The sequence below is a fragment of the Oncorhynchus mykiss genome, chromosome 15, assembly GCF_057628025.1.
Source record: "Oncorhynchus mykiss isolate SJ-2025 chromosome 15, ASM5762802v1, whole genome shotgun sequence".
Classification (NCBI taxonomy): Eukaryota; Metazoa; Chordata; class Actinopteri; order Salmoniformes; family Salmonidae; genus Oncorhynchus; species Oncorhynchus mykiss.
This window is the reverse complement of record NC_143036.1, coordinates 60,055,242-60,072,967: the sequence shown is the minus strand read 5'-3', so window position 1 is coordinate 60,072,967 and position 17,726 is coordinate 60,055,242. Positions and strand designations below refer to the sequence as shown.

At 44.0% G+C, this 17,726-nt stretch overlaps 2 protein-coding genes across 5 annotated transcripts in view; both read right to left on the bottom strand.

Moving 5' to 3' along the window:
* The window catches only part of LOC110490759 (solute carrier family 41 member 2), a 41,824-nt gene that overhangs the window by 13,647 nt on the left and 10,451 nt on the right, over nucleotides 1-17,726 (bottom strand). For 2 of the 4 annotated variants that reach the window (XM_036944728.2, XM_090200525.1), the window contains exons 6-11: nucleotides 17,029-17,175; nucleotides 10,614-10,761; nucleotides 10,393-10,472; nucleotides 7,125-7,256; nucleotides 6,691-6,839; nucleotides 282-4,995 (exon numbers count right to left, since the gene is read on the bottom strand). In XM_036944728.2, the coding sequence (XP_036800623.2) occupies nucleotides 4,990-4,995; nucleotides 6,691-6,839; nucleotides 7,125-7,256; nucleotides 10,393-10,472; nucleotides 10,614-10,761; nucleotides 17,029-17,175 (662 nt within the window). In that variant the 3' untranslated portion in view covers nucleotides 282-4,989. Of the gene's footprint in view, nucleotides 1-281; nucleotides 4,996-6,690; nucleotides 6,840-7,124; nucleotides 7,257-10,392; nucleotides 10,473-10,613; nucleotides 10,762-17,028; nucleotides 17,176-17,726 lie in introns of those variants that run through there. The other 2 variants (XM_036944726.2, XM_036944727.2) reach the window with 1 other exon arrangement.
* LOC110490366 (E3 ubiquitin-protein ligase TRIM39-like) lies at nucleotides 282-5,496 on the bottom strand. The gene is made up of 2 exons (XM_021563715.3): nucleotides 5,359-5,496; nucleotides 282-4,995 (listed from the first exon to the last, which is right to left on the bottom strand). Exon 2 carries the CDS (start codon nucleotides 4,991-4,993, stop codon nucleotides 3,347-3,349), a length of 1,647 nt encoding a protein of 548 aa, XP_021419390.3. The 5' UTR covers nucleotides 4,994-4,995; nucleotides 5,359-5,496; the 3' UTR covers nucleotides 282-3,346.

Genomic DNA, 17,726 nt, shown 5'->3' with positions numbered 1-17,726 from the left:
CACTGGAATTGTGATACAGTGAATTATAAATGAAATAATCTGTCTGCAAACAATTGTTGGAAAAATTACTTGTGTTATGCACAAAGTAGATGTCCTAACCGACTTGCCAAATCTACAGTTTGTTAACAAGAAATTTGTGGAGTGGTTGAAAAACAAGTTTTAATGACTCCAACCTAAGTGTATGTAAACTTCCGACTTATATATCTCAAACTTCCATCCTCGCAGGCCAGGGGCACAATGTATGAATTTATTAATTATGAATTCAACACAGAGAGACTCAATTATTTTGTGTTATTTTTATTGGTACATTTTTTGGGGAAGCCTGGCTTCCCTTGGTGTACATGAGTACACACCACTGGTGACCTGGTGTAGTGATACTCCATCCAAATCCTAACTAATAACTTCACCATGCTGAAAGGAAATCAGTATCTGCTTCTTTTTTTCCTTCTTCTACCAACAGGTGCCCTTCATTGTGAAGCATTGAAAAACGTCCCTGGTCTTTGTGGTTGAATCTGCATTTTGAAATGAACTACTCGATTGAGGAACCATAATGCTAATTATATGTGTGGGGTACAGAGACGGGGAAGTGATTACATTTTTTTTTATGTTAACCACTATTATTGAACAACGAATCCATGCAACTTATTATGCGATTTGATAAGCACATTTTTACTCCTGAACTTATTTGGACTTTCCATAACAAGAATTTGAATTCCAATTTGACATTATGGGGTACTGTGTGTAGGCCAGTGACACAACATCTACATTTAATCCATTTTAAATTTAACACAAAATGTAGAAAAGCCATGGTGAAAAATACTTTGAAGGAACTGCATATACTTTTTGTTATTAGGCCTACATGTACATTGATTGACATTATTTGCAGTTGTCACTATGACAATGAACACACCCTGAAAGCACCGAATGGGCTGGTGTTACCACCTTACTTTCCTCGAGTGTGGATGCTCACCAGCGTTTTATACGGTGCATTCGGAAAGTATTCAGACCCCGTGACGTTTTCCACATTGTTACTTTACAGACTTATTCTAAAATGGATTAAAATAAACTATTTCCTCAGCAATCTACACACAATACCCCATAATGACAAAGCAAAAACAGGTTTAAAAATTTGAGCAAATCAATTACAAATAAAAAACAGAAATACCTTATTTACATAAGTATTCCAGTCCATTCGGTGCTTTCAGGGTGTGTTTGGAGTGGCAGGTAGACTAGTGGTTAGAGCATTGGACTAGAGCGTTGCAAGATCGAATCCCAGAGCTGACAAGGTAAAAATCTGTCGCTCTGCCCCTGAACAAGGCAGTTAACCCACTGTTCCACGGTAGGCCGTCATTGTAAATAAGAATTTGTTCCTAACCTAGTTAAATAAAAATACATTTAAAATGTAAAAAAATAATTCAGACCCTTTGCTATTGAGCTCAGGCTATTGAGCTCAGGTGCATCATGTTTCTATTAATCCTCCTTGAGATGTTTCTACAATTTGAGTCCACCTGTGGTAAATTCAATTGATTGGACATGATTTGGAAAGGCACACAGCTGTCTATATAAAGTCCCAGAGTTGACAATGCATGTCAGAGCAAAAACAAAGACATGAGGTCCAAGGAATTGTCCGTAGAGCTCCGAGACAGGACTGTGTCAAGGCACAGATCTGGGGAAGGGTACCATAAAATGTCTGCTGAATTGAAGGGCCACAAGAACAGAGTGGCCTCCATCATTCTTAAATGGAAGAAGTTTGGAACCACCAAGACTCTTCCTAGGGCTGGCCTCCCGGCCAAACTGAGCAATCGGTAGAGAAGGGCCTGAGGGTCTCACTGACAGAGTTCCTCTGGGGAGATGGGAGAACCTTCCAGAAGGACAACCATCACTGCAGCACCACCAATCAGGCCTTTATGGTAGAGTGACCAGGTGGAAGCTACTCCTCAGTAAAAGGCACATGAAAGCCCACTTGGAGTTTGCTAAAAGACACCTAAAGACTCTCCGACCATGAGAAACAAGATTCTCTGGTCTGATGAAACCAAAATTGAACTCTTTGGCCTGAATGCCAAGTGTCACGTCTGGAGGAAACCTGGCACCATCCCTACAGTGAAGCATGGTGGTGGCAGCATCAGCGGCAGGGACTGGGAGACTAGTTAGGATTGAGGGAAAGATGAACGGAACAAAGTACAGAGAGATCCTTGATGAAAACCTGCTCCAGAGCCTGAACTTGAACCCTGTGCAGCTGTGCAGCGACACTCCCCATCCAACCTGACAGAGATTGAGAGGACCTGCAGAGAAGAATGGGAGAAACTCCCCAAATACAGATGTGCCAAGCTTGTAGCGTCATACCAACAAAGTACTGAGTAAAGGGTCTGAATACTTACGTAAAAGTTATATTTCAGTTTTGTATTTGTAATACATTTGCAAAATGTATGGGGTATTGTGTGTAGATTGAGGAGGGGAAAAAAAACTATTTAATCCATTTAGGAATAAGGCTGTAACATAAAAAATATGGAAAAAGTCAAGGGGTCTGAATACTTTCCGAATGCAATGTAAATTAGTCTATAGTTATCATTATTGGCTTAGTTGATGGCCCTTAACTCAGACACAACTAACGTTACTACAACCAAACTAATAGGCCTAGCTAATGTTAGCGAACGTGAATTAAATAAATATGACATAACACTTATACTTGTTCAGGCCTACTTGAGTTTTATGCTCTAAATTGACTCCTTAAAATAATTTACTCTGGCAAGTTTGTCACCCACCGAGGTGGGAAGTGAGCAGAAGTCGAAGCCTTCACTTCCATTGTTAGGCTGTGCCCATAGCAACGTTTGAAAATTAGGTGTATAGTTGCAACACCCTCCTTTGGGAAGCATGCCTATGCACCTTCTTTCAAGTCCCCTCCCAGGACTACCAGGGCAAACCTCTCCCTTTTGAACAAAGGCATCTCTGACACAAGCAGTAAAGACATACAAAGCAATGCGAGGACTTACCACTAGCACAATCAGAGACCACAACCCCAGACCAAGAATCAAGTTCCCCTGATTCAAGCTACTTTAAAGGATTCATATAAATATCATTGAGAGAAAGAGAGAATTCCTCATTGTCCCCTGTGAAAGAGGGAGGCTATGGCATTACATGTAAATATGGGGGGGGGGAAACCCTAGAAACCCTTTTCTATAAGCATATTATTAGGGAATTATTTATTACAACTTTTTAGAAGTGGGGATATGTTTACTGCTTTGATTTTTCATAACAATGAGAGAGACTAGATATCATTAAGGAGTATAAGGACATAGACAACCATTTGTGACATTCATATGACACTGCAGTCTCCAAAGAATGCCCATCAACTATGCTTTAAGGATAAACTCAGTCTGTCATTGACAGGAGAGATGATCAGAGGGGCAGAGTTTTTACCACCATCATTAAGACATGGATTGAAGAATGGATATAGTTTCTCAGTGAAGGTGCAGCCAGTGAAAGAGTAGATATGAGACCTGGCCTCCACATCATAAAAGGAGACCTGACCCTCCTCATAATCCACAAACACCCCCACCTTCTGGGGCTTCTCTCTCAGGGAAAGCAAGACACTGGGTTTAGCACGAACGTTGTATTCTCCATTCCTCAGGCACAGAGTCCAGTATCCATTCTCAGCGCTCACTGTGATATCCCCCTTCCTGTTGATGGACTCTCTGACCACTCCTAAATCCCACTTAGTCTTTCCCTTAACCATCACCTCATAGTAAAATCTCCCTGAGGACAAGTCCTCCTTTCCCAATACACAGACAAAATAATTGAACCTCTCTGGGTAGTCTGGGAGATGTTGTTTTGTATCTCCATGTTTCACCCTTTTCCCATCCTCAGACATGATGAGACCATGATGTGCTGTATCAGGGTCCAGAGTCACATCTACTGCATACTGCTGAATCCTCTTCAACTCAGCATCACACAACATCTTCACTTCACTTAAAATAGTCTCCTCCACTTGAGACACAGCTCTCCTCACAGTCCCCACACACATATCACTGTGAACACTGATTCTAGACCAGTCCTTGGTGGGTGGAGGGGTGCAGAGGGATGGACAGCTCTGTAGGAGGTGGAGGTGGTCCTCAGTGTGTGAGAGCTGCTCCAGCTCAGTGCTTCTCCTCTTTAGCTCAGTGATTTCCTGCTCCAGCTCTTTAATGAGCCCTTCAGCCTGCCTCTCTGCTGCTTTCTGCTTCTCTTCAATCACCTCAATGAGCTCAGTCTGGCTTCTCTCAATGGAGCGAACCAGAGCAGTGAAGACCTGTACACTGTCTGATATCTCCCTCTCTGCATCTTTCTGACTCAGATCTACTGAATGTTTGATCTCCTGAACCTTCTTCAGTCTCTCCTGGATCATCTGCTGCACTTCTGTCTCAGTCTTCCCCAGTTGAGCCTTCCTCTCTCCATACGCTTCCTCTAGAGGGACAGTGTCATGAGTCTTGTGGTCTGTCTCAGTACAGAATTGACACACACAAGTCTGGTCACTCCTACAGAACAGCTCTAGAGGTCTCTCGTGCTTCTTACACATCCTTTCTTCCAGGTTCTCCACAGGGTTGATCAGCTTGTGTCTCTTTAAGGCTGGGACTCTCTGATGAGGCTCCAGGTGAGTCTCACAGTAAGAGGTCTGACACACCAGACAGGACTTCAGGGCCTTGAGCTTCATCTCAGTGCAGAAGTCACAGGACACTTCTCCAGGCTTGGCAGGGGACTCATCTTTACCTCCGACTCTCATCTTCTTAAAATTCTCTACAATCTCTCTGAACGTTGTGTTGACACGAAGCACAGGTTCTCTGTAGAAAATCTCCTTACATAATGGACACTGGCACAGGTCACTGGTATCCCAGTATCCCCTGATACAGGCCTTGCAGAAGTTGTGTCCACATGGAATAGAGACTGGCTCAGTGAACACATCCAGACAGATAGAGCACAGGAACTGCTCTTCAGACAGGAGACTGCTGGAGGTGGTCATATCTAGACAGAGACCAAAGGTGAAACCATAAAGCATTTCCTGGACTCAGTTGGCTCTCTATATTAAAAATAACCAACTCAATAATGGATTCAGAGTTGTCAAGCAAGCCAGACATTAATTCTAACCAATCTTCTGTATGTAAATATTTGAAAAAAAAAGGTACCAGCCCGTTTTACTACTTAATTGTGAAAAAGACCTTTACCAATATTTAACAAGTCATCGTGCTACGGTATGAGGTTTATGTTACTACTTCATTGTGAAAAAGACCTTTACCAAAGGCAGACATATTTAACAAGTCATCATGCTACGTACGGTATGAGGTTTATCTTACTACTTGTCCAGGTAAACGTTTTTTTTAAACTCACCTGTGTTGATGTTGACTGTTATTAAGATTCCTAGATTAATAAGGCGCTCAGAGACAGAACGCAACGTAGTTGTGTAGCAAGACTTCTGACGAGGAGTAGGGCTTCAGTGCCTGATACAAGTCTCTTCACTTTACTTTCACTTCAGCAAAGTGTGGTTTGCTTATTGCTTCTCTTAAAGGTACAGAGCGAACATATTTACACGCGGCTGAACACTCTAAAACAGTGCTTCCCAACCCTTTCTGGTTACTGTACCACCAACTGAATTATGCTCTGCCCAGAGTACCTCTGAAGTAGCACCTCATGTGCATTTTACCGGTAGGCCTATGGTGTCTGGAGTATGCTCAAGCACCCCCTGTGGATAGGCCAAGTATCCCCAGGTGTCCTAGTTCCCCTGGTTTGGAACCACTGCTCTAAAACAACTACGGCCTGCTCTTCTCAATCTGTTAATACTGTAATAATGTTATCATATACCCTCCTGCTCATAGTATGTAGTAGAAATGGCAACTAACATATGTCTTCCTTCCTATAAAGACCAGTGAGTAAGCATTGACACCCAGACTATCAAAGCTAAGTTGTATGGAACCAAGACTCCCAGGATGGCAGTTAGGCCTTGCTGTGTACAACAATCCACCAGGTGTGCGTTTGCCGAGAGCAAACGCGCACCTAGAAAATACCACACATTCCTGATAATATAAGCACCAATTCACATTCTGAGCCTTTGCTTCCATAATCGATCCTAATGCCATCAAAGTGGTAAAACACACACAAGTCAGACTTCCTCAGGGATAAAATCAGAGCTCTAGGAATGCTTAGGATACACACATTTCTACATTTACATTCTACATTTACAGACGCTCTTATCAGAGAAATCTACAGGAGCAATTAGGGTTAAGTACCTTGCTCAAGGGCACGTCGACAGATTTTTCACCTAGTCGGGCTAGGGGATTCAAACCAGCGACGTTTCGGTTACTGGCCCAATGCTCTTAACCGCTAGGCAATCTGCCGCACCTGATTTCCCTTCAAATGTCACTTAGTAAGGAGCACTCTCATCTCAAGTTGACGTTCATCATGCGTGTGGTTCATTTATGTTTAAGCGTTTTGAAAGCAGAGTGAAAAAGGGTCTCTGAACGAAGCTCGCTTTTGATAGTGTCACAATAATAGTGACACTAATAATAATGTCTCGCAAAATAACAGCTTTTAATAGAAAGTCATGTCAGCCAGTGAATTCTCAAGCTCAGATGAAGGTCACAGTTGGAAAAAGAACTTGCAGACTATGGGTAGTTTGCAAAGGAACGACCCCCTACCACCCCATCACACACACACACCACTGACCTGTAAGAGGGCGGCAGCCAGGTAGACGGTCATGAAGATAGGCGTCAGGGTGGTGTGGCCGCTCTTCATCAGGTGGATGGTGTACAGGAAGATCAGGTGACCCGGGAGCACCAAAAGGAGCAGCACCTGGGCCGAACGGTGATTGGCTCCTGAGAGAGAGGAGACGAGAGGAGTTGGAACTGTGCAACTGAGTCTAACAATAGAACAGATGCTAAGACGGTTTCTAACCTGTGTATCTGTCAGCGTAAACACTGACTAGGGAGATAATTATGGGGTAGACCTTCTGCAGCACCTACAATTTATGTCTTAAAATCACAGCGAGAGGGACTTGAAGAGGGGGAGAACTATCTCTAGGTTAAGCAATCTGTCCTGCAGGATGCCCTGTTTAAAACAGATCACATTTCCACAGTTTAAGTATTGGTTAGGTGCTTTACCTGTGCCACAGAAGGTGCGGCAGGGGTAGTAGCAGCCCTTGGCTTCCTCTGGTACCTCCCCAGGAGCACTGTGGAAGTGCAGGTGAGTGGAGATACGGCTAGACTGGATGGCTACCAGGTTCCCCCCAATACCTGGAGAACAGACAGAACAGGCAGGCTTAGGGCTGGAGCTGACTGGAGGCAGCTGAGTATAGAACGGAAGTGAGGGTTAGAGAGAAATGCGAGGACTCAGATTTGTATCCTTCCCTAAACAGGTGATGCCTTCCAGTCACAGATCTGAGGTAACCCAACCTCTCCCTCCAAAGAGCAGGGACGGACTGTAGTTTCTGTCATATTACTTTCACATATCAAGTCCTTCCAGATCAATTAGGACAGAGGGAAGGGTGTGAGTTCTGGTTTGGAATGCAGCCTGGCTGTTTTGCATCTCAGTACATTGCTCAACACGTCAGCCTGGCTTTCTCAACCAGAAGGAGCATGAGACAGCAGTGATGCATCACCACAGTCTGAGACATAATGAATACATATTACTGTGTGGGATAACTGCATTACAAAGGGAGAGAGAGAGAGAGAGAGAGAGAGAGAGAGGAGGGGAAAATGGGAGAGGTGGGGATAGACAGACAGGGAAAGTAGGGGGACAGAGATAAAAAGGAGAAATGGGGGACAAAGACTGAGTGCGCCCCATCTAATTCTGCTCAGCTTCCTCATATAGATTGTAATTTGTATCAAGCAGAGGAACATTGAAAACAGCAGGACAAGGCAATTTATATCCACACACACAGTCAGTCAGGTGACTCAGAGTAGTCTAGCCACGCAGCACAGGAAATGTAGAAACACTCACAGCTTCCAGGTGGGCAGACCAGACAACCACTCCAACCCAAAATAGTGTATGAGACAGACAACACTGACAGAAAGTAGAGGAGGAGATGAGAGAGGCTGTGGTCAATGAGACAGACAACACTGACAGAAAGTAGAGGAGGAGATGAGAGAGGCTGTGGTCGCTGAGACAGAAAGGGACAGAAAGAGAATTTGGGGTTGTGTTTTGGAGAGGGGCATATTTTGGGGTAGCTGGGCTTATCTCCCCTCCTGTGCTTGTTATCCTGATCAGGCGGGCCTAAATGAGGACAGACACCTCTGCTGCCCAGAGATTATGGCCACTTAATCCAATCTTTGCTGCCTCTCCGTCTCTCCACTGACATTTAACTTCTCCATGTTGCGGCTAAATAGAACTCCCCACCCTCCTCACACCTCTCTCCCCACAATCGTATCCCTTTCCACCCTCTTCATCACACTCCTCCCTGCCTAATCACCCCCCCCCCTTCTCATTCCACCACATCCCTCACTTTCATTGCACCCCTCATCCATCTCCAGTCCACCACTCAATCCCTCTCCTCCCTCCCCTCCAGAGGTCTGGGGAGTGTGGTGGTTCCACCTCAGCAGGGGGCTAGCTGCTGTAATTTGGGTCACTGGGTCTCACGGCGGGAGAGGAGGGGTGGGTTGAGGGTAGACCACAGGGGGTCCCGACTCCCACTATCTCCCGCCCCATCGGAGTAGCTCTAGGACAACAGACTGTCTGCCTGCCTCTCCACATCTCATCACCATTTTCCTTTCTCCCATTCCAGTCTCCCATCCCTCTCCTTTCCCAGCTTCACTCATCTCTCTTCTTATATTCGGTCTCTAGTTTAGAAGACAGGATCTGTGCATGTTCAGAGTGAAAGCATCAAAGGCTCAGTCTATTCATCTCCTCCTCCCTATAAGATAGTAACCACTATGTGTTGTAAATCACAGATAGTTACAGGGTTGGTGATGAAACCTCCCTTTTACAGCCCCAGAATCATTTGTCTGTGTGGTCCCCCTACACACCCTGACACAAACACACACACCATGACACACACCCTGACACACACCCTGACACACACACACACACACACACTTCCCAGATCACCCAGCCATTTCCTGATTTGTTGACATCTCAGCAGTAACATCGATTAGAGGCACACAGTCGTCTTCCATCGAGTTAAATGTCTCTCATTAACAATGTTTAATTAAAAGCTGATTTCTGGTTGTCAAAATGCCAGCAACAGCCTTGGCAACGGTCCCCCGGTAAGGATGGGAGGAGGGTGACAGTAGCAGTGATATAGAGACAGACGTCTGTGTTTAGTCCCTTACTCACTATTTTTCTAACTAAGTTTGAATGTAAATTCAGTCACATTGTAAACCCGCACAGTGCGTCAGTCATATTGTAAACCCGCACAGTGCGTCAGTCACATTGTAAACCCGCACAGTGCGACAGTCGCATTGTAAACCCGCACAGTGCGACAGTCGCATTGTAAACCCGCACAGTGCGTCAGTCACATTGTAAACCCGCACAGTGCGTCAGTCACATTGTAAACCCGCACAGTGTGTCAGTCACATTGTAAACCCGCACGGTGCGTCAGTCACATTGTAAACCCGCACAGTGCGTCAGTCACATTGTAAACCCGCACGGTGCGTCAGTCACATTGTAAACCCGCACGGTGCGTCAGTCACATTGTAAACCCGCACGGTGCGTCAGTCACATTGTAAACCCGCACGGTGCGTCAGTCACACTGTAAACCCGCACGGTGCGTCAGTCGCATTGTAAACCCGCACGGTGCGTCAGTCGCATTGTAAACCCGCACGGTGCGTCAGTCACATTGTAAACCCGCACGGTGCGTCAGTCACATTGTAAACCCGCACGGTGCGTCAGTCACATTGTAAACCCGCACGGTGCGTCAGTCACATTGTAAACCCGCACGGTGCGTCAGTCACATTGTAAACCCGCACGGTGCGTCAGTCACATTGTAAACCCGCACGGTGCGTCAGTCACATTGTAAACCCGCACGGTGCGTCAGTCACATTGTAAACCCGCACGGTGCGTCAGTCACATTGTAAACCCGCACGGTGCGTCAGTCACATTGTAAACCCGCACGGTGCGTCAGTCACATTGTAAACCCGCACGGTGCGTCAGTCACATTGTAAACCCGCACGGTGCGTCAGTCACATTGTAAACCCGCACGGTGCGTCAGTCACATTGTAAACCCGCACGGTGCGTCAGTCACATTGTAAACCCGCACGGTGCGTCAGTCACATTGTAAACCCGCACGGTGCGTCAGTCACATTGTAAACCCGCAGTGTGTCAGTCACATTGTAAACCCGCACAGTGCGTCAATCACATTGTAAACCCGCACAGTGTGTCAGTCACATTGTAAACCCACACAGTGTCTAATCAGTCAGTGATATTGCGTCTCACCATTAATGACAGGGGTGTACACCACGATGCCAGCCAGGTTCGGGTCAGACACTGTTTTGTCCAAGATGAGACCTCCGATACTGCAGAGCACAGAACATTCACACATTAAATGGTGCTATTATTCTGATCACGTGAATGTGCAATAGTCTGTTGCTACTTCTCTGACAGTGAGCGAGTGCATCCACACACACACACACACACACACACACACACACACACACCTGCTGATGACCATGGCAGTGATGACAGGCTCCCAGCCGGAGTAGAGCAGGGTGCGGCTGGCCGGGTGTTTGGAGGAGATCACCATCCACACTGGAGTCAGAGAAAGGAAGAAGGCACACACCAGGGACGACGCGTACGGGTGAGAGTCTACAGAGACAGAGAGTGAGAGAGACAAATCAAAAGGAATTCATCACATGCTCCGAATACAACTGGTGCAGACTTTTACAGTGAAAATCTTGCTTAAGAACATTTCCCAACGATGCAGAACTAACACAAAAGGAAAAAAAATACATGAGACAAGATCGAATAGAGCTATACACAAGAATAGAGCTATACACAAGAATAGAGCTATACACAAGAATAGAGCTACGTACAAGAATAGAGCTATGCACAAGAATAGAGCTATACACTAGAATAGAGCTATACACTAGAATAGAGCTATACACAAGAATAGAGCTATACACAAGAATAGAGCTATACACAAGAATAGAGCTATGCACAAGAATAGAGCTATACACAAGAATAGAGCTATACACAAGAATAGAGCTATACACAAGAATAGAGCTATATACAAGAATAGAGCTATACACTAGAATAGAGCGATACACAAGAATAGAGCTATACACAAGAATAGAGCTATGCACAAGAATAGAGCTATACACAAGAATAGAGCTATACACTAGAATAGAGCTATACACTAGAATAGAGCTATACACTAGAATAGAGCTATACACTAGAATAGAGCTATACACTAGAATAGAGCTATACACAAGAATAGAGCTATACACTAGAATAGAGCTATGCACAAGAATAGAGCTATACACAAGAATAGAGCTATACACTAGAATAGAGCTATCCACTAGAATAGAGCTATACACTAGAATAGAGCTATACACAAGAATAGAGCTATACACTAGAATAGAGCTATACACAAGAATAGAGCTATACACAAGAATAGAGCTATACACAAGAATAGAGCTATACACAAGAATAGAGCTACGTACAAGAATAGAGCGATACGCAAGAATAGAGCTATATACAAGAATAGAGCTATACACTAGAATAGAGCGATACACAAGAATAGAGCTATACACTAGAATAGAGCTATACACAAGAATAGAGCTATACACAAGAATAGAGCTATACACAAGAATAGAGCTATACACTAGAATAGAGCTATACACTAGAATAGAGCGATACACAAGAATAGAGCTATACACTAGAATAGAGCTATGCACAAGAATAGAGCTATACACAAGAATAGAGCTATACACTAGAATAGAGCTATACACAAGAATAGAGCTATACACAAGAATAGAGCTATACACAAGAATAGAGCTATACACAAGAATAGAGCTATACACTAGAATAGAGCTATGCACAAGAATAGAGCTATACACAAGAATAGAGCTATACACTAGAATAGAGCGATACACAAGAATAGAGCTATACACTAGAATAGAGCTATGCACAAGAATAGAGCTATACACAAGAATAGAGCTACGTATAAGAATAGAGCTACGTACAAGAATAGAGCTACGTACAAGAATAGAGCTACGTACAAGAATAGAGCGATACACAAGAATAGAGCTATACACAAGAATAGAGCTACGTACAAGAATAGAGCGATACACAAGAATAGAGCTATACACAAGAATAGAGCTATATACAGGGAGTACCAAATCAATGTGCAGTGGTAGATATGTACACAAAGGCAGACAGAGAGAGGCAGAGAGAGAGAGGCAGAGAGGAAAGGGGAGAATTAAAAACAGATATAATCCCCAGAGTGAAACAACTGGTGGGAGTTACAACAACAAAACAACAAACACAATTTATCAGCTTCAGCTTCATGAGGATTGACAGAGCAGGGGGGAGATAGTCTCTCCTCTCCCCAGGAAAGACAGCATGACACAGAGTAGGGGGGAGATACTGTCTCTCCCCTCCCCAGGAAAGACAGCATGACACAGAGCAGGGGGGAGATGCTGTCTCTCCTCTCCCCAGGAAAGACAGCATGACACCGAGCAAGAAAACAACAGAGATTCATAACAAACAAGGAGAAGTACTATATTTGTATGACTCAGATGTCCTGTAGCTACTGTACTAACTTTAAAGACCTGAGAAACAGATCCTCACTCACTAGCAAGACACTATCTTTGGAGGGGTCTACTTTATACTGAAACTTGCATGGGTTTACAACTCTAATGATTATTACAGCTCTAAATCAGAGTGATGTTGGAGAATAGAGAAGGGGAAAACACCTGCTTAGTGCCTAGTAGTGAGATATGTAACTCCATCATCCCCTTCTCCTTACCAGATGTTTGTCTCACCATGATCCCATTCCACACACTTAACGGCCCTCATCATCAACCCCCTGAAGACATAGATATAAAACCCAGAGAAGGGAGCTCCATGTAGTCACAGTGGGTAGAATTGGGTAATAGTCCCAGTCATGATGACACAGGTATACCCACCAGTCCCTGGGTTTAGACTTGACTCTGTGTCACTGTGGTTCACCATTCCCTCACCACGTTTCAGATTTAGGTCTTAAAATAAATGTTTGCAGTAGCAAACCGTGGCCCAAATATATATATATTTGGGATAGAGTCTCCTGGATATCTCTGTACACCATCAGGTTAAAATGATTCACTTTAGCTATGAGTAAACTGCACATTAGTCCAATTAGGCAGAACCCTGCGGATTTTCACTTTTACAGTGAAAATCTTGCTTAAGAACATTTCCCAACGATGCAGAACTAACACAAAAGGAAAAAAAATACATGAGACAAGATCGAATAGAGCTATACACAAGAATAGAGCTATACACAAGAATAGAGCTACGTACAAGAATAGAGCTATGCACAAGAATAGAGCTATACACAAGAATAGAGCTACGTACAAGAATAGAGCTATACACAAGAATAGAGCTATACACAAGAATAGAGCTATACACAAGAATAGAGCTATGCACAAGAATAGAGCTATACACAAGAATAGAGCTATATACAAGAATAGAGCGATACACAAGAATAGAGCTATATACAAGAATAGAGCTATACACTAGAATAGAGCGATACACAAGAATAGAGCTATGCACAAGAATAGAGCTATACACAAGAATAGAGCTATGCACAAGAATAGAGCTATACACAAGAATAGAGCTATACACTAGAATAGAGCTATACACAAGAATAGAGCTATACACAAGAATAGAGCTATACACAAGAATAGAGCTATACACTAGAATAGAGCTATGCACAAGAATAGAGCTATATACAAGAATAGAGCTATACACTAGAATAGAGCGATACACAAGAATAGAGCTATGCACAAGAATAGAGCTATACACAAGAATAGAGCTATGCACAAGAATAGAGCTATACACAAGAATAGAGCTATACACAAGAATAGAGCTATACACTAGAATAGAGCGATACACAAGAATAGAGCTATACACTAGAATAGAGCTATGCACAAGAATAGAGCTATACACAAGAATAGAGCTATGCACAAGAATAGAGCTATACACAAGAATAGAGCTATACACAAGAATAGAGCTATACACAAGAATAGAGCTATGCACAAGAATAGAGCTATACACAAGAATAGAGCTATGCACAAGAATAGAGCTATACACAAGAATAGAGCTATGCACAAGAATAGAGCTATGCACAAGAATAGAGCTATGCACAAGAATAGAGCTACGTACAAGAATAGAGCTACGTACAAGAATAGAGCTACGTACAAGATTGGAGCTACGTACAAGAATAGAGCTACGTACAAGAATAGAGCTACGTACAAGAATAGAGCGATACACAAGAATAGAGCGATACACAAGAATAGAGCTATGCACAAGAATAGAGCGATACACTAGAATAGAGCTATACACTAGAATAGAGCTATACACAAGAATAGAGCTACGTACAAGAATAGAGCTACGTATAAGAATAGAGCTACGTACAAGAATAGAGCGATACACAAGAATAGAGCGATACACAAGAATAGAGCTACGTACAAGAATAGAGCTACGTACAAGAATAGAGCGATACACAAGAATAGAGCGATACACAAGAATAGAGCTATGCACAAGAATAGAGCTATACACAAGAATAGAGCTATACACAAGAATAGAGCTATACACAAGAATAGAGCTATACACAAGAATAGAGCTACACACAAGAATAGAGCTACGTACAAGAATAGAGCTACGTATAAGAATAGAGCTACGTACAAGAATAGAGCTACGTATAAGAATAGAGCTACGTACAAGAATAGAGCTACGTACAAGAATAGAGCTACGTACAAGAATAGAGCGATACACAAGAATAGAGCTATACACAAGAATAGAGCTACGTACAAGAATAGAGCGATACACAAGAATAGAGCTATACACAAGAATAGAGCTATATACAGGGAGTACCAAATCAATGTGCAGTGGTAGATATGTACACAAAGGCAGACAGAGAGAGGCAGAGAGAGAGAGGCAGAGAGGAAAGGGGAGAATTAAAAACAGATATAATCCCCAGAGTGAAACAACTGGTGGGAGTTACAACAACAAAACAACAAACACAATTTATCAGCTTCAGCTTCATGAGGATTGACAGAGCAGGGGGGAGATAGTCTCTCCTCTCCCCAGGAAAGACAGCATGACACAGAGCAGGGGGGAGATACCGTCTCTCCCCTCCCCAGGAAAGACAGCATGACACAGAGCAGGGGGGAGATGCTGTCTCTCCTCTCCCCAGGAAAGACAGCATGACATAGAGCAGGGGGGAGATACCGTCTCTCCCCTCCCCAGGAAAGACAGCATGACACAGAGCAGGGGGGAGATGCTGTCTCTCCTCTCCCCAGGAAAGACAGCATGACACAGAGCAGGGGGGAGATACTGTCTCTCCTCTCCCCAGGAAAGACAGCATGACACAGAGTAGGGGGGAGATACTGTCTCTCCCCTCCCCAGGAAAGACAGCATGACACAGAGCAGGGGGGAGATGCTGTCTCTCCTCTCCCCAGGAAAGACAGCATGACACCGAGCAAGAAAACAACAGAGATTCATAACAAACAAGGAGAAGTACTATATTTGTATGACTCAGATGTCCTGTAGCTACTGTACTAACTTTAAAGACCTGAGAAACAGATCCTCACTCACTAGCAAGACACTATCTTTGGAGGGGTCTACTTTATACTGAAACTTGCATGGGTTTACAACTCTAATGATTATTACAGCTCTAAATCAGAGTGATGTTGGAGAATAGAGAAGGGGAAAACACCTGCTTAGTGCCTAGTAGTGAGATATGTAACTCCATCATCCCCTTCTCCTTACCAGATGTTTGTCTCACCATGATCCCATTCCACACACTTAATGGCCCTCATCATCAACCCCCTGAAGACATAGATATAAAACCCAGAGAAGGGAGCTCCATGTAGTCACAGTGGGTAGAATTGGGTAATAGTCCCAGTCATGATGACACAGGTATACCCACCAGTCCCTGGGTTTAGACTTGACTCTGTGTCACTGTGGTTCACCATTCCCTCACCACGTTTCAGATTTAGGTCTTAAAATAAATGTTTGCAGTAGCAAACCGTGGCCCAAATATATATATATTTGGGATAGAGTCTCCTGGATATCTCTGTACACCATCAGGTTAAAATGATTCACTTTAGCTATGAGTAAACTGCACATTAGTCCAATTAGGCAGAACCCTGCGGACGGGACGGACACGGCTGGCCCTTACAACAGAGACACTGTCCTCTGTGGTAACATCCCAAATGGCACCCTATTCTCTACGTAGTGCACTACTTTTGACCAGGGCCCATAGGGAATAGAGTGTCATTTGGAACACAACCTGTCCTACACCACCAGGCAAGGCCAGACAGATTTACTGAGCTGGTATGAAAATATGAACAACTCTTGTATTAAATTATCTCAGATGTATTACTGTAGCCTTTCATAGTTCTGGAGTCTGGTCTGGTGATGAATTCTTGTTTCATAGCACACAGACACGTCAAGGTTAGTAAAATACACTTTCCAAGGGAAACGCTTGCTGGTCCACTGTATTGGGTAATGTAACACGAGGAAGCGTGTGTGAGGCTGGGCATGGCATATATTAAATATGGACTATGGAGTGGGAGATGGAGAGAGGGAAAGCGAGGGAGAGAAAGATATGGTCTGTTCTGACACAAAAAAATAACAGCGTAAGAGTGCCATCTAGTGGTTGAACAATGCAGTCTGATTCCAAATGGACCATTTCTTTACACTGTTGGACAGATATATTATTCACCATTTTTCAAGAGGAAATAAAACAAACAGAGGAAGGATGAAGTGAAGGATTGTGAACTCAATATAGAGGGTCAAAAAATAATTGACTGCTTGTGTGTCTTATTTCCATCTGGAAGTATCTAGTCCAAACCCTCCTCCTCTCACCCAGGCAGTTGTAGAGTCCCTGGCTGATCCAGGCCAGGATGGCCAGGGTGATGAGGTCACCGAAGCTGGCGGCGATGGGCGTAGCCACGTTGTCGGGGTTGATGCCCGTCTTCTTGGAGCCCACGATCACTCCCACCATGATGAAGCCTGGGATTCAGATGGTACAGAGGTCAGGGCGACACGCCTGCACATACCTCAACCTTCCATGTGTGTGTTTATTACGAATACACTGCTCAAAAAAATGAAGGGAACACTTAAACAACACAATGTAACACCAAGTCAATCACACTTCTGTGAAATCAAACTGTCCACTTAGGAAGCAACACTGAATGACAATACATTTCACATGCGGTTGTGCAAATGGAATAGACAACAGGTGGAAAGCACTGCCAGAGTGGAGGAGCACTGCCAGAGCCCTGCAAAATGACCTCCAGCAGGCCACAAATGGGCATGTGTCTGCTCAAACGGTCAGAAACAGACTCCATGAGGGTGGTATGAGGGCCCGACGTCCACAGGTGGGGGTTGTGCTTACAGCCCAACACCGTGCAGGATGTTTGACATTTGCCATTGAACACCAAGATTGGCAAATTCGCCACTGGCGCCCTGTGCAGGTTCACAAGCAGGTTCACACTGAGCACATGTGACAGACGTGACAGAGTCTGGAGACGCCGTGGAGAACGTTCTGCTGCCTGCAACAT

Excerpts from the sequence above, each read along its gene's own strand:
- LOC110490366 (XM_021563715.3), bottom strand. The coding sequence starts at position 4,993 with ATGACCACCTCCAGCAGTCTCCTGTCTGAAGAGCAGTTCCTGTGCTCT.